This window comes from Macaca nemestrina, chromosome 4, assembly GCF_043159975.1.
Source record: "Macaca nemestrina isolate mMacNem1 chromosome 4, mMacNem.hap1, whole genome shotgun sequence".
Lineage (NCBI taxonomy): Eukaryota > Metazoa > Chordata > Mammalia > Primates > Cercopithecidae > Macaca > Macaca nemestrina.
This window is the reverse complement of record NC_092128.1, coordinates 15,871,019-15,884,512: the sequence shown is the minus strand read 5'-3', so window position 1 is coordinate 15,884,512 and position 13,494 is coordinate 15,871,019. Positions and strand designations below refer to the sequence as shown.

General features: G+C 42.1%; 1 protein-coding gene across 5 annotated transcripts in view; it reads right to left on the bottom strand.

Annotated features, from left to right (window-relative positions):
* Positions 1 to 366: 366 nt before the first annotated feature.
* LOC105471195 (transient receptor potential cation channel subfamily V member 5) overlaps positions 367 to 13,494 on the bottom strand; it is a 34,555-nt gene continuing 21,427 nt past the window's right edge. For all 5 annotated transcript variants that reach the window (XM_071094329.1, XM_011723564.3, XM_011723565.3 and 2 more), the window contains 7 exons: positions 12,077 to 12,163; positions 11,902 to 11,978; positions 11,475 to 11,640; positions 11,232 to 11,298; positions 9,097 to 9,365; positions 5,781 to 5,887; positions 367 to 5,093 (listed from right to left, as the gene is read on the bottom strand). In XM_071094329.1, coding sequence (XP_070950430.1) covers positions 4,799 to 5,093; positions 5,781 to 5,887; positions 9,097 to 9,365; positions 11,232 to 11,298; positions 11,475 to 11,640; positions 11,902 to 11,978; positions 12,077 to 12,163 — 1,068 coding nt within the window. In that variant the 3' untranslated portion in view covers positions 367 to 4,798. The remainder of the gene's footprint in view (positions 5,094 to 5,780; positions 5,888 to 9,096; positions 9,366 to 11,231; positions 11,299 to 11,474; positions 11,641 to 11,901; positions 11,979 to 12,076; positions 12,164 to 13,494) is intronic.

The window sequence follows — 13,494 nt, the reverse complement described above, 5'->3', positions numbered from 1 at the left end:
AGGACTAATTTATTTGTAAAAAAGCTTTAGTTGTATTGTACTTGGCCCGATTCTTTGTATAAAGTGCAGCAAGAATAATTATTTCCTTTTTTAATTGACTTTGCTGGAAACTTTTTTATTTAAGGAATCTCAGTTTAGACTTTTTAAAGGCCCCAAGCCCAGCCAAGAATTTATTTGTGCCTGCAGATATCTGTATGAATTGGGTGAATGCCTCTCTTCATAGTCCCAAGATAATCTGGGGTTCCTGAGCCTGCCAGAAAGTAACATTCTTTACTTATCACAGGTTGGGAACCCTGTAAAAGAATTGTGTAGGCAAGGTACAAGGCCAGTTTTTTTAAGGATCTTTTATTGATTCTATAAGTCAATGGCAATTCCTTAAAACAGTTTGTTTTGTTTATATCTTAAAATATTTCATTCTAGTCAAAGCTTTAGTAAAATAATAGTCTCCAATTGTGTCCTGTTACAAAAGAAAGCAGATTCTTATTGAACTCATACAAATAACTATATTGTTATAACTTAAGAATACTCAAAGACAGTTTTCAAATTCTGGAGAAATCAAGTAGAGAGAAAGAAATATGCTTTAAATTTTGCTCACAAGAGCATATTTTACTCAATTGTTAAAAGCTGTAAACAACCCCAAAAATGAAAAGAATCAGCAATGTTTCAGACAAAAAGTTCACACAAAAATTATTTTAGTCTTCTATTAAACCAGTTCATGCAATTAACCTCTGTTCTATTTGATACTGGGTCAACAATCCTCATGAATACATCAGATCTCCATGAGTGTCCTGGAAGATTTTTTTCCTCTATTTTAATGGCACAATCTCCAAAGCTGTCAGAAAACTGCATTGAAAAGTATCCATCTGATATGGTCTGGCTTTGTGTCCCCACCCAAATCTCATCTTGAATTGTAATCCCATAATCCCCACATGTGGTGGGAGGGACCCAGTGAAAGGTAATTGAATCATGGGGGGCAGTTCCCCCCATGTTGTTCTCATGCTAGTGAGTTCTCATGGGAACTCACTCATTCAGTGAGTTGCCCACTGTACTCCAGCATGGGCAGCAGATGGTTTTATAAGGGGCTACCCACATTGCTTGGCACTTATTCTCTCTCCTGGCACCCTGTGAAGAGGCAATTCTGCAGTGATTCTAAGTTTCCTGAGGCCTCCCCAGTCATGTGGAACTGTGAGTCAATTAAACTTTTCTTTATAATTTACCCAGTCTCAAGTATCTCTTCATAGCAGCATGGGAATGAACTAATACATCATCAGAGTCCTATAGCTGATTATAAACAACTTTTTGAAAAGGAACAAAGTAAAATAATAATTGTGAATCACAAAAGATATCCACGGTCAAAGATATAATTGACAAGGAAATCTGGTTATTTCTGTGGCACATAATAATTTAACATAATTATAATTATTACTGATGACATATACCAACTTGTATTAAAATTATAAGAATATTATACAATTTTGGAAAACATAACAATAGCACATTTATATAAATATATCTCAAAGAAAGTTACACACCATTTTATATTTGGAGATGCCTCCTGTATGATTTTAACATATCAAATAAGCCAAATATATCTCTCTTGGACCTTTAAAAGTCAGTTTGAGGTTAAAAGACTGCATTTAGAATTTAATCTTGAAAGTTAGTCAAACATTAAAAGTTTAAAGCACTTGATATCACAAAATGAGATTATAGGTCATTATAAAGTAGGTCATTTAGCTAAAGTGATAACTCACCAATTAAAAAAAAAAGCAGAAATCTTTACTCCTTGACAAAGAAGAGCTCAGTTTTCTGAAAAACAGGACCTAATAGAGACAGCATGAAGCCAACTGAATCTGTCTCTCTCCTTCTTTATTTTTTTTGGCAGTTTATTCAAAGGGCAAATGAAAATCTTTTACTATCTCTTAATATTATACAAAAATCTTATTTAAAAGAGAAAACCAAATTTTATTTTTGTATTACTGTATTATTAATTCTAAAGGTTTAATATTATAAGCAAATCAATCAAATTTTAATTAGTTTGACTGTAAAGTAAGATTTCCATGAGGCTTTTATAAACTTTACAAATTTGTGTTAAAGAACAGATCAATATTCAAAGAAAATCCTGTTATCCTCACACAGTGCTCAGATTCTGACCCTGCATCAATGTGCTATTTATATTAATGTTCAATTTGTATAAAATCTAAATAATCCCCTTAAAATTTTAGCCAAACTTGACCACACACAAAATTCCTTTTACAAGATCAACCTTCCAGAAACCTTCTACAACTTGCTTAAACCTTCAGTTTTGTCCTTTCTGTTAACTTGAAACAATCCTTAAAAATCCTCTAAACTAGAAAAAAACTTTATCTTAAAAAAGAACCACAATCCCGTGACTTATTTTAACATTTGTTCTCCAAAAAAAAAAAAAAAACCACATCCTACCTCTTTAATACACATTGTATGTACCTAGTAGTTTTAATTACATTCATTAATTCATAATGTTAACTCTTAGTAATTCTTATTTTAGTGAAAAACCTAGGCAGTAAGCAATTTTAATTACATACCAGGTACACAGGCCAGGACAAAGGACAATATCTGGGGGTAGGCCAAGGGCTCAAATCAAAAGACATGTAAGTTTATAGACAAGTTAAGCAAGTATTAAAAGGATTACAGGGGTAGTGCAGTGGCTCATGCCTGTAATCCCAGCAGTTTGGGAGGTCGAGGCAGATGGATTGCTTGAGACCAGGAGTTCAAGACTAGCCATGGGCAACATGGCAAAACCCCATCTCTAAAAAAATATACAAAAATTAGATGGGTGTGGTGGTGCACACCTGTAGTGCCACCTACTTGGGAGGCTAAGGGGGGGAAGATTACTTGAGCCCAGAAGGTCAAGGCTGCAGTGAGCAGTGATCACACCACTGTACTTCAGCACGGGCAACAGAGCAAGACCCTGTCTCAATAAAAAGGACTATGAAGCAGAGTTTTAAAGCACTTCCACTATGAAAAGAATAAAGAAGAATGATGTTGACTGAGCAGTTTTACACACCCTGCCACCACTGTGTCCCAGTGTGTGCGGGCATGTGTATACACATTGTGTGATCCCTTACTGTTGGGCACTCAGTCCTGAGCTGGTGTATCTGAATTAACTGTCTGTGGTTTCACAAATACCACTTACTTCTTTGTTATCCCAGACCACAGTTCTCTGAAAAGCTGACATGGCTTTTTGCTAAGGGGGATGATAGGGGCTGGGACTAGAAGTATAGTGCTGGAGACACAAGAGAGGCTGCCCATGAGCACCTATAATGGGTGCCCTGGACACATGATTCCTAATTTCCCTCCTGGAGAGGGATGACCCTTCCTCTATTGTTGCTGTTCCTTTCACAACTCAGTGTGGGGAAAAGGGGATGGGAATGGAGGATGGCTATGTCAGGAGACCAAGCAGGAGCTTGTTGCCTCCCGGCAGGAGGATGATTAACTGCTAGGGACAGAGCAGGAGGGTCCTGGAAAAGAAATGATTAGGCTATTCAAATATAGGCCTAATTTACCATACATACACCAGGATGCAAACACTTCAGACTGTGAGCCTCAAAGAGCAAAGATAAGACAATTCAACAACAACAAAAACCTAATTCGAAAATGGACAAATAAACCGAAAAGACATTTCTCCAAAGAAGATATATAAATGTCCAATAAATAGGTGCATAAAAACATGTTCAGTATCATTAGTCATTAGGGAAAGGCAAATCAAAACTACAATGTGAAACCACTTCACACCCATTAGAAGGGAATGTAAAATGGTGAAAGCTATTATGAAAACCAGTATGGCAGTTCCTTATAAAATTAAACATAAGAATTGTCTAGCAATTCCATTTTTAGGTGTATGCCCATAGTATTTGAAAGTAGAAACTTGAACAGATTTTTGTATACCATATTCATAGCAGCATTATTCACAACAGCCAAAAGGTAGAAAAACTCAAATGTCCATTGGTAGATGAATAAATAAATAAACTGTCGCAGATTTTGGACTAAGATTGCAGAATCCCACTTACATAAGATGCCTAGAATAGTTAATTCATAGAAAGAAAGCAGAATATTGGTTATCAGGGGCCGGGGCAGAGAGATAGCTGGAGAGTTATTGTTCAATGGGGATTAGAGTTGCAGTTCGGAATGATGAAAATGTTCCATAAATGAATAATGGTGATGGTTACGCAACAATGTGAATGTACTTAATGCCACTGAGTGGCACATCTAAAAATGGATAATATGGTAAATTTTATGTGACATGTATTGTGCCTCAATAAAAAATTAAAGAAGGCAAGAATAAGGAGACTATTTTATTGCAGTTGGGGTTTGGTTGCTAAGTGGGGAGAGAGACCTACAGGAGGTTGGGGAAAAAAGAAGGGCAACAACCTCTATGCCATGCCTGGCTCTTCCCACATAAGCCCTGGGAAGCCAGAAAAGCCTCACAGCTTACTACTTTCTAGGGTCTGCGTGGGGCAGAAGAGAAATGGTCCTGACATTAATCTAGCATCCCTACCTCATATCTTTAATTGCCAACCTCCTTTTTCCTGAGATGTGGGACTTCCAAGAACCCAGAAAATATGTGAGACAATAGATGACCATTGCCCATTGCCAAAATTCTGATGTGAAATGTGAGATATGGCCTTTTCGGGATTGTTCTGTCCCACCCTCCCATGAATAACAGGCACAGAAGTTAGACACTTGCATAGGCAGAGGTCTCCGTCTCTGTCCCCGTCCCCAGGCCAACCTGGAGTAAGGTCAAGAGTGACAGCGATGCTAATCAGAAATGGTAGACCTCCTCCCCATCCCCCTCACTAAGGTTCAGTCCAAGATCCAAGTGCCCCAGGGTGTTTTGACGAAGGATCTCCCAGCCTCGGTGACTGCTGCTCTGGGAGGTGGTCCGGGATAGGGAGGAATTTGGAAGAGCCAGGGAGGCTCTGGCTAGAGTCCCACTCTCAGCTCCAGAGGGCTGTTTCTCAGATGGATGCTCCTGGTCATCCTCCTTGTCTGAGTTCTTGAACGCTTCCACATAGCGAAGCACTCGCAGAGGATTCTGATCATTGTGGTTCTCAACCCTGATGAGGGGAAAGGGGAAAGGACTCAGTCCAGATGGGGAGAGATGGGCAGGGGACAAGTAGAGGCGAACATTTAGAAAGCAGGGTCAAGAGGGAAGGAGAAAGAAGGGAGCAGAGTTGAAACAGGAAGAGTATCTCGGATCAGGTGAAGGGAGGTCATTGGAGGGCAGGCTAACCTGGGATAGAGATAATCGAGGCTGAGCAATCAGGGCTTGCAGGGTGGTAGGACGCACACAGGGGTGTGTGTGTGTGTGTGTGTGTGTGTGTGTGTGTTACTAATACATGGGAATGTGAAAGAAAACAGAGCCAACTAATAGATAAGTGTGTCACGAGGATGATGAGATGCAATTCAGGAAGTAAATTTGAGGAGAGAGGAGGATCACGCCAGGAGATGAGGGCAGAATATGAAGGAGGAAGTTAGATCCAAGCCAAAAGTACACTGAAAATGAAGGTCAGCTCAGAACAAGGTGACAGCAAGTCTGGTAACCCATGCTGACGTCTGAGCATGGACACATGCACACAACCTTTTACACGTGGCTGCCCTGAGGTACACACAGCATTCTTCCTACCCCTCCACTTCAGCTCCAGCCCCCTCCCCTAATGCAGGCTCCAGGACACCTGTCGGTCACCCTTGCTTCTGTGGCCTTATACATATCTGCAGTTTTGCATGTGCACACAGTCACTCACCGCAGGAACCAGCGGTCCCCTAGCCCGTACTCGCACCCACAGATCCCGGAGCGAGGCCACAGGCAGCGAGGCAGCTTCCGTTCCAGCATCACTGTGGTGGCCACAACCTGGAAGGAGGCAAGAGGTACAGGAAAAACTCTGAAAGAGCCATGATGTTCAAAGAGGCACGGAGGCCACTGACAAAGGGAACCAAAGGCAACCAGTGAGATAGGACACTAGAGGTCAGTGGTGAGAACAGCCACCTATTCATCCCGCAGCCTGTGCCAGGCACCGTGAAACCAGTTTCACTCATCAAGAAATGAGAGAGGATTTTTTGTGAGTGTTTTGAATAAAATAGTGACCCTTACGTTCCTATTCAGACTCATGGAAAATGAGTCACTCCAAACTAATCTCAATTTGTTTCTCATATAAAAGCCATGGACCAATTATCTTGATTTAAATAAAATGATTAAATAGAATCTCTGTGATCTTGGGGATGAATTGATACTGTTACTGTTCAGGGAATTTTCAGCAAATTAAATATCCATATCTTAAGAAGGAAACGGGTTGATTAATGACTGCAAAGTTGGCAGGGAAATTTCTGGTAGCAAGTCCACCACACGTTCTGTCCTTTGCTCAGCTCTCATTAATTACTTAGATGAAACGTGGAAAACAAGCTTATCAAATATGCCTGTGACACAAAACTGGGAGGGATATGTAATAAGTGGGGCAACAGAAGCAATATAAAATGATATCACTAGGTTGGAATGCTGGTGTAAAATCATTAACAAGAAATTTAAGTAAAGCAAATCTAAGGTCCTACATTTACATTTAGGAAGCTTAGATAAGTGAGTCATAGAACAAAGATGTGGGTGTGCCAGCTGATCACAGGCTTAATAAGGGCCATTTGTATATTTACTAAACAACCTGACTCTGCTTTACATGCCCTTAGCATTACGTCCAAGTAAGGAAAGTCAAGGTCCCGCTTTGTACCGCATTGCTCCAATCATATTGGGGACTGTTCTAGTTTCAAAGGAACCATGATCTATTAGAGCATGAACAAAAGGGTCCAATCAGAATAGATCAGAACCAGGAAGGCTTCCTAATTGAAGGAGTGGCAATCTTCAAAATAGCAAATTATTCACCTCACGTTTTTCTACTCCCTGTCTTCCTCATTACTCCACACTTCTTTCAGTTTGTTAATTGCACCAAGTTCCCTCCTAGCCCAGGACTTCCAGTCATTCTGTGCTCTTACCCTGGATAGCTGTTCTTCTTCGCCTTGAAAGGAATGTTTATTGTTCTTCCTGAGCCATCATGCAGCCCCATCCTTCCTCAGGTAACAGCACCCAGTTTTCATTTAGGGAATTGCTCCCTCATCACTTTCAGTGCATTGGTTTGAGTGGACTGGGCTTCACACAGTTCCGCTTAATTAATTTATTTTCCCCCAAACCTCCCCTCCACCACCATCACCAACACCTCCACTATCTAGTCCTTGGTCTTTCCTTAGATTCAATGATGTGCCTATGACCCAAATGTGTTCCCATGAGATGGAACATGGAAGGAATTGGCAGAGGGAAAGATGTTCTTTTAAAGCCTACAGTTTTGCCTGGCACCAGGAGCCTCACAGAACACAACATGAGTGGGGCCCTTAGAGCTGCATATTGCAATGCAGGTCCTCATTCTTTTTGGAGTTTGGAGCGTCTAGAAGTGATCTCACAAACACGATGGGAGAGCTTGCCTTAGAAGAGAGGTCAAAAGAGAGTCAAACAGAGGAATGGATGTAATGTATAAGATGTGGATCTGCATTCTGGCCAGATAATTCTTTTTTTTTTTTTTTTTTTTTTTTTTTTGAGACAGAGTCTCGCTCTGTCACCCAGGCTGGAGTGCAGTGGCCGGATCTCAGCTCACTGCAAGCTCCGCCTCCTGGGTTCACGCCATTCTCCTGCCTCAGCCTCCCGAGTAGCTGGGACTACAGGCGCCCGCCACCTCGCCCGGCTAGTTTTTTGTATTTTTTAGTAGAGACGGGGTTTCACCGTGTTAACCAGGATGGTCTCGATCTCCCGACCTCGTGATCCGCCCGTCTCGGCCTCCCAAAGTGCTGGGATTACAGGCTTGAGCCACCGCGCCTGGCCCAGATAATTCTAAAGTTAGTTTAATTCTCTAAACTTCTCATTTACGAGGACTAACACATCCTCCTCCCCCTGTTTAAAAATCTAAAAGTCTGTTTGAGTTTGATTTTCTGTCCCTGTAGCCAAGAGTCCTAATTGCTACTAACCTTGACCTGCATCCTTTTCCCTCCTTCCTTTTAACTAGCTAGTTCTTGCTCACCTTTGGGTTCTCATCTTAAATGTTGCTCCCTCAGGAAAGCACGTCTTCACCTCCCAGTTCAATTCCTCTGTTGCATCCTCTTCCTAGCACCTTACATTCTCTATGGCACTTTCGCTGCTGTAATTTTACAGCTTTTTGTGAAGTCATTCACTTCATGCCTGTCTTTCCAACTAAACCGTCAGCTCCGTGAGGGCATAGATGGTATCTGTTGTGTTAATGCTCATGTCCCTAGCTCCTAGATGTTTGCCAACACGTAGCAGGGTCTAAATGATCATCATTAAATGAATGAAAAGTCTAAGGGAAAAATGATGGCTATATTCAAGTATTTGAATGGTGCTTATATGGAAGAATGTGTTCTGTGTTATATGAGAGGGAAAGACTGGGGCCAAAGAATGAAATTTTAAGAAGATAGATTTTAGCTCAATGCAACATGAATGTCTAATAACAAAATCTTTAAAAATATGGGAAAACTCCCTTCCTCCCAAACGCTACCTGAATTTAAAAGATAATAAAGTCCTAATTAGTATTAAAGAAGATATTGAATGACCTTCTGATCAATAAATGATTATTATGTTAAGTAGGAGGTCAATTTGAGGGCCAATGAGGGTCACTTCCAATTCTAATATTTGTCGGTCTATGATGATATAAAGAAAAGTTCATAGAGAAACAGGGATTTATAGAAGCAAATAGAAGATAAGGTCCAAACTGAAAACTGGAATATACCAGAACAAGGTCACTTCTAGTTCCTACTGGACTCCAGGATCACTCCTAGGTCTACTTTTCACCTGTAAGCAACAACCCCACTTCTTGCCACTATCCTCCATTTAATCCTCCTTCTGTCCCTTCCATTTATCCACATGTACCTCAGTTTTATGCAAACCTCTGTTAAGGTGACAGCCTCATTGAGTTTTTCTGTGACTTTTTTAAGAATGATTCACCATAACATTTTCCACTTTGATTTTTCTCTCCATCCCCTGCCTCTTAGCAAGACTAACACAAATAAACTTACCTGGGCCCTCCAGAGCTCATCCCGCTCCTGGGCCACCCGCCAGTGGGTGTCACCCATCATGGCGATGAACAGGTTGAGCATGAGCAGTGTGGCAATGATGGCGAAGGCGAAGTAGACAACGCTGAACATGAAGGGCAAGTCCACATCGTAGTTGGCAGGAGCATCAATAACAGTGAGAAAAAGCTCGAAGGTGCTGAACAGTGCCATGGGGTAGTCATAGAACTGCCCCAAACTGGTTGGGTCCTCTGTCTGGAAAATGATATAGAACGCTGCTCCGCCCAGGAAGAGACATGGAGATTGGATAATGGAGTTATCACAATAAGCATGGACATGGTTAGCACTTACTCTATCTCTGATATATATGTATATCTAAATACACTTGCACACTTGCACAGATAATTACATACTAATAAACGTAGTTTCCTGTGGAACTGTCTAACCCTAAGATGTCCTATGATTAAGTTCACCACTCTGGGTAATGGTCATGGTAATAGTCATTTAACAACAACAAAATTGTATGTGTGTGCAGTGTGTGTGTTTGTATGGATAATGGATAATAGGTCACCTAACTGGTTTTTACATTTTAGAAAACCAAATACTTAAAAGGCAAGTTATTATAAGAATGCATGGAATCTTCAACAATTTTTAAACAACAGAACACATGAACAGGCTAAAAGAAGAGCCCCTTTTTATCTTGATGGCCTCTAGATAACCCTCCATCACTCTGACATTCCCTGAGTGAACCTGAACCAACATAGGAAACGGATTTCTGCTCAGGGTGGAGCCTACTGGATAGCAGTGAGCGTAATGGAACTTCAGGACAGCACTAGACTGCTTGAAAGCCTCCTCTCTGCATAAGGAGCTGAAGCACAAGGTGATTCTGAGAGCAGAAACAAGGTCTATGATAAAGCATTGCCTCCTTATTTATTTAAGAGAAAAGCAAGTGCAATGACCAAGAAGTGATCATTTAGAGAGCTCTGGATAGAGGACATCTACAGAAAGCCACTCTGCGACCATCACCTCATTTTGTAATCTGTGTTATGTACAGATGTAGATGGCCAAGGAGTGGGAGGAAAGGGTACATAAGGGCGTGGGGTGGAAAACTCCAAACAGGCAGAAAGCCATCATTTTACTCTTTCACATTTCAGATTTTGGTGGGGGTTTTGTTGTTGTTGTTGTTGTTGTTGTTGTTTTGTTGTTGGTGGTGGTGGTCTGTTGTTTTGTGGGAATCCCCATTGAACGGGAAATTCCTAAGGATAGCAATGGAGTCCTCTGCACTGAGTCATTGCTTTTTAGAGATGGGAGGGACTCTTAAAGCTCATCTAGTGACTCTTCTTGTCTAATAGATGATCAGTTGCAGACACTGAGGACTGAATTTGAGCTACTGGCCTTTTGCTTTCAGACCTGGGCCTTCCTCTTTCTGCCCCTCCCTAAGGACTCTCTTCTGTTCCTCCACCCACCCTCTCCTTCCCTCTGGCTCTCCACCTGCCTGTGTTTTCCTGCTGTGCTGTTCCTTTCTTTTGCTCCCTGGCACTTTCACTGGCTGTTCCTTGACTGGGTGCCTGTGTGTCCCTGTTCTCACAGTCTCTCTTCACAACTCTTCTTTTTTGTTTTCTCTGTCATTCTTCAAACTGTCCAACTGTTTTTCTGCATCTCCTGTTTCTAATTCTTTCATATTTTTTCTCAAGTTTAAATGACTACATATAGAAAAAAAGCAAGTTATATGTTGTTGAGTGCTTTATGTTTCCTCTTCTGAATTGTAAACATGGGAGAGTTAAGCATGGCACTATCTCTGTTTGTTCACATGGTTTTCTGAGATCCATGACTGGCCAGTCTTTCCTGTTTAATGCCCTATTCTCACCAAAAGTCTTTTTCTGTCTCTCCTTTAAAGATCTTGCAAGGCAGTTAGTGAACATGAATGTTATTGGCCCTGAACACATGACTTTACCTTCCTAGGCCAACCTGAGTGGCCCCTGGTCTATAAATATGGGTGTGCTTTTAGACTCACCTTCCAACAGGAAAAAAAAAAAAAAAAAGCAAAATGAAGTGCAAATGAGAACTGAGAGCAAGAATGAGAGTGAACTTTCTGGAGAACTGGATCTGCTGCTCTAGTAGAAGAGGGAATGGTGCCTTACCAGAGGCAAATCCCAAGATAACCACAGCCATCAGCCAGCAGAAACGCATTAGGTCTCCAAAAATCATCTGCAGGAAACAGAGAAGGGAGAAAGGGTGGGATGATTCCTTTTCCACTGCCTCTGAGGAGCTAACGCTAACAGATCAGGAGGCTCCCATAGTTCCACCAGCCCCACTCTACCTCCATCCCTCTGTCTGGGAAGGTCTTGTGCCTGAGGCAGAGGAAGCTTTGGGAAAGCACTGACCTTCTGGATCATGATGGTGAAGGGACCCAGCATCTGGAATCCTCGAGCAAAATACATGACACTGCACCAGCCCAGCACCAGGGCAAAGGACATGGGCACCACCTCCCCATTGGTGTTGGTGAGCCGCATCGCCATGGTCACCAGCACCAGGGAGGCATAGGTGATGCTGGGGGGAGCAGACAGCAGGGAGTGAGAGACAAGCTGGAGCTATTCTAGGTCCCTACAGCACAGTGGTGACTGGGGTGGTACCCACACACTCAGGCTTCGTCTTTACACCTAAAACACACATACAGTTACACCTACAAGTCCACTGGAGAGAAGTCCTTGGAGTGAGAGTGACCCGAGGCCTAGATATCAGAGAGTGAACTGGAGACAGGAAAAGATTCTGGCAAGGAAAGGCAGGGGGCTGGAATGAGGGGATACTCACATGATGACATGGAATGGCCCCCCAAGAATTGTCTGTCCAAAATAGCGAGAGGCACCGACCCTGAAGATGTCTGGGATCTGGGGAAAGGACAGCAAAACAAAAAGACAATGTGGACTGCGGTTCAGTCTGGGCCTTAGATGGGATGGGCTTAGCTTGGACCCCACCTGCACCTCACCTCTAGGAGCAGGATGATCACAGCCCCAGTGACGCTCACCAGCTCCCCCACCAGCCTGATGATATCTTCATGTGTCTCATAGGCCTCCTATGTGAGGAAATTCAGAAGAAGTGCTTTCTGATGGGCAAAGAGTCAAATCCTTTTGTGGAAATGATTGAAAGCTGCTAAAGTCCATCCACAATAAAGGAAAGCTCCCCTTCCCACCAGCATCACCCCACCCCCATTGTACTTGCCATTGTGGGTAACTCTGTGACCAGGACAGGAGTCTATGTATCCAAGGTTTAATAGATGTCACATATGCTAATGTCTTGAGCTACCATCTAGCAAAACCGCCTTTTCTATAGATGCTTGTAAGCAGAAATTTATGATGTATATACTGAGCAGCTGAGAACATATTTCAGAGCATCAAGTGAGCCAACAGGAAGAGGTATTAGTGGCTTGGGATGGTTTCAGCTATGTGGAAAGTCCACCTTTTCCAAACTCATCATGGCTCCCAGTGGGAAGAATACACTGTAAACATATCACAGAATTCAGGTTCCCTCACGGGCCCAAAATCTACTACCTCTAGTGAGACCTTGAACCATTCATGGAAAAATCTCTGAACTTGAGGTTTCTCATCTGTAAAATGGAGGCTACAGTGCTTACTTCCCAGAGTCATTGTGAAGCTTACATTAATGATATATTTGCATGAACTTTATAAATCATAAAGCACTATAGATATATTCACTGTGGTTTTATTATGATTTGACATTACAGAAAAGAGCAGAAAAGGGGCTAGAGACACTATGAGGAAGGGTCCCTTCCTATCCTGAGCAGTAGTTGTAGAAGGTACAGTCCAAGGGTCAAGGTGGAATGAAGACCACTCTACTTCAATGCCTGCTACTTCATGGTGAAACTTATGCATTATCACAGATGTAGTGCTAGGATCCTACATTAATTATCCTTATCTTTTTGAAGTTATGAGCTCACTTGAAAACATAATAAAAACTGTATACCTTCTTTCTAGAAAACTGTGTTCACATATAGAGAATTCCCACATGATATTGCACAAATAATTTCAACACATGCAAGCAGCCTTTTGACTTTTGGGAGCTCTGTTGTCCAAGGTCACATCTCCTAATAGTGCACCCAAGAAAGGAGTTGAGAATCCCCTGGGGCCAGCAGGAAAGCTGATGATTTAAGCTGGGGAGAATGTGATCCCTTGTTAGCATAAGGAACAGCAATTATCCCTGCTCTGCTAATCAGCTGGAACCTGTAAGCATCTCTCCAGACGTTACTGCAGCAGCACACTCACCTGTCCAGTGAGAGGCAGCACTTTTGACATAGGGAACCAAGAGACACTAGGACAGAAGCTTCTGTCTGTGTGTGTGGAGATCTCTGTGGTCTAACAACCTGTGACCAGACATCAGTCAACACTT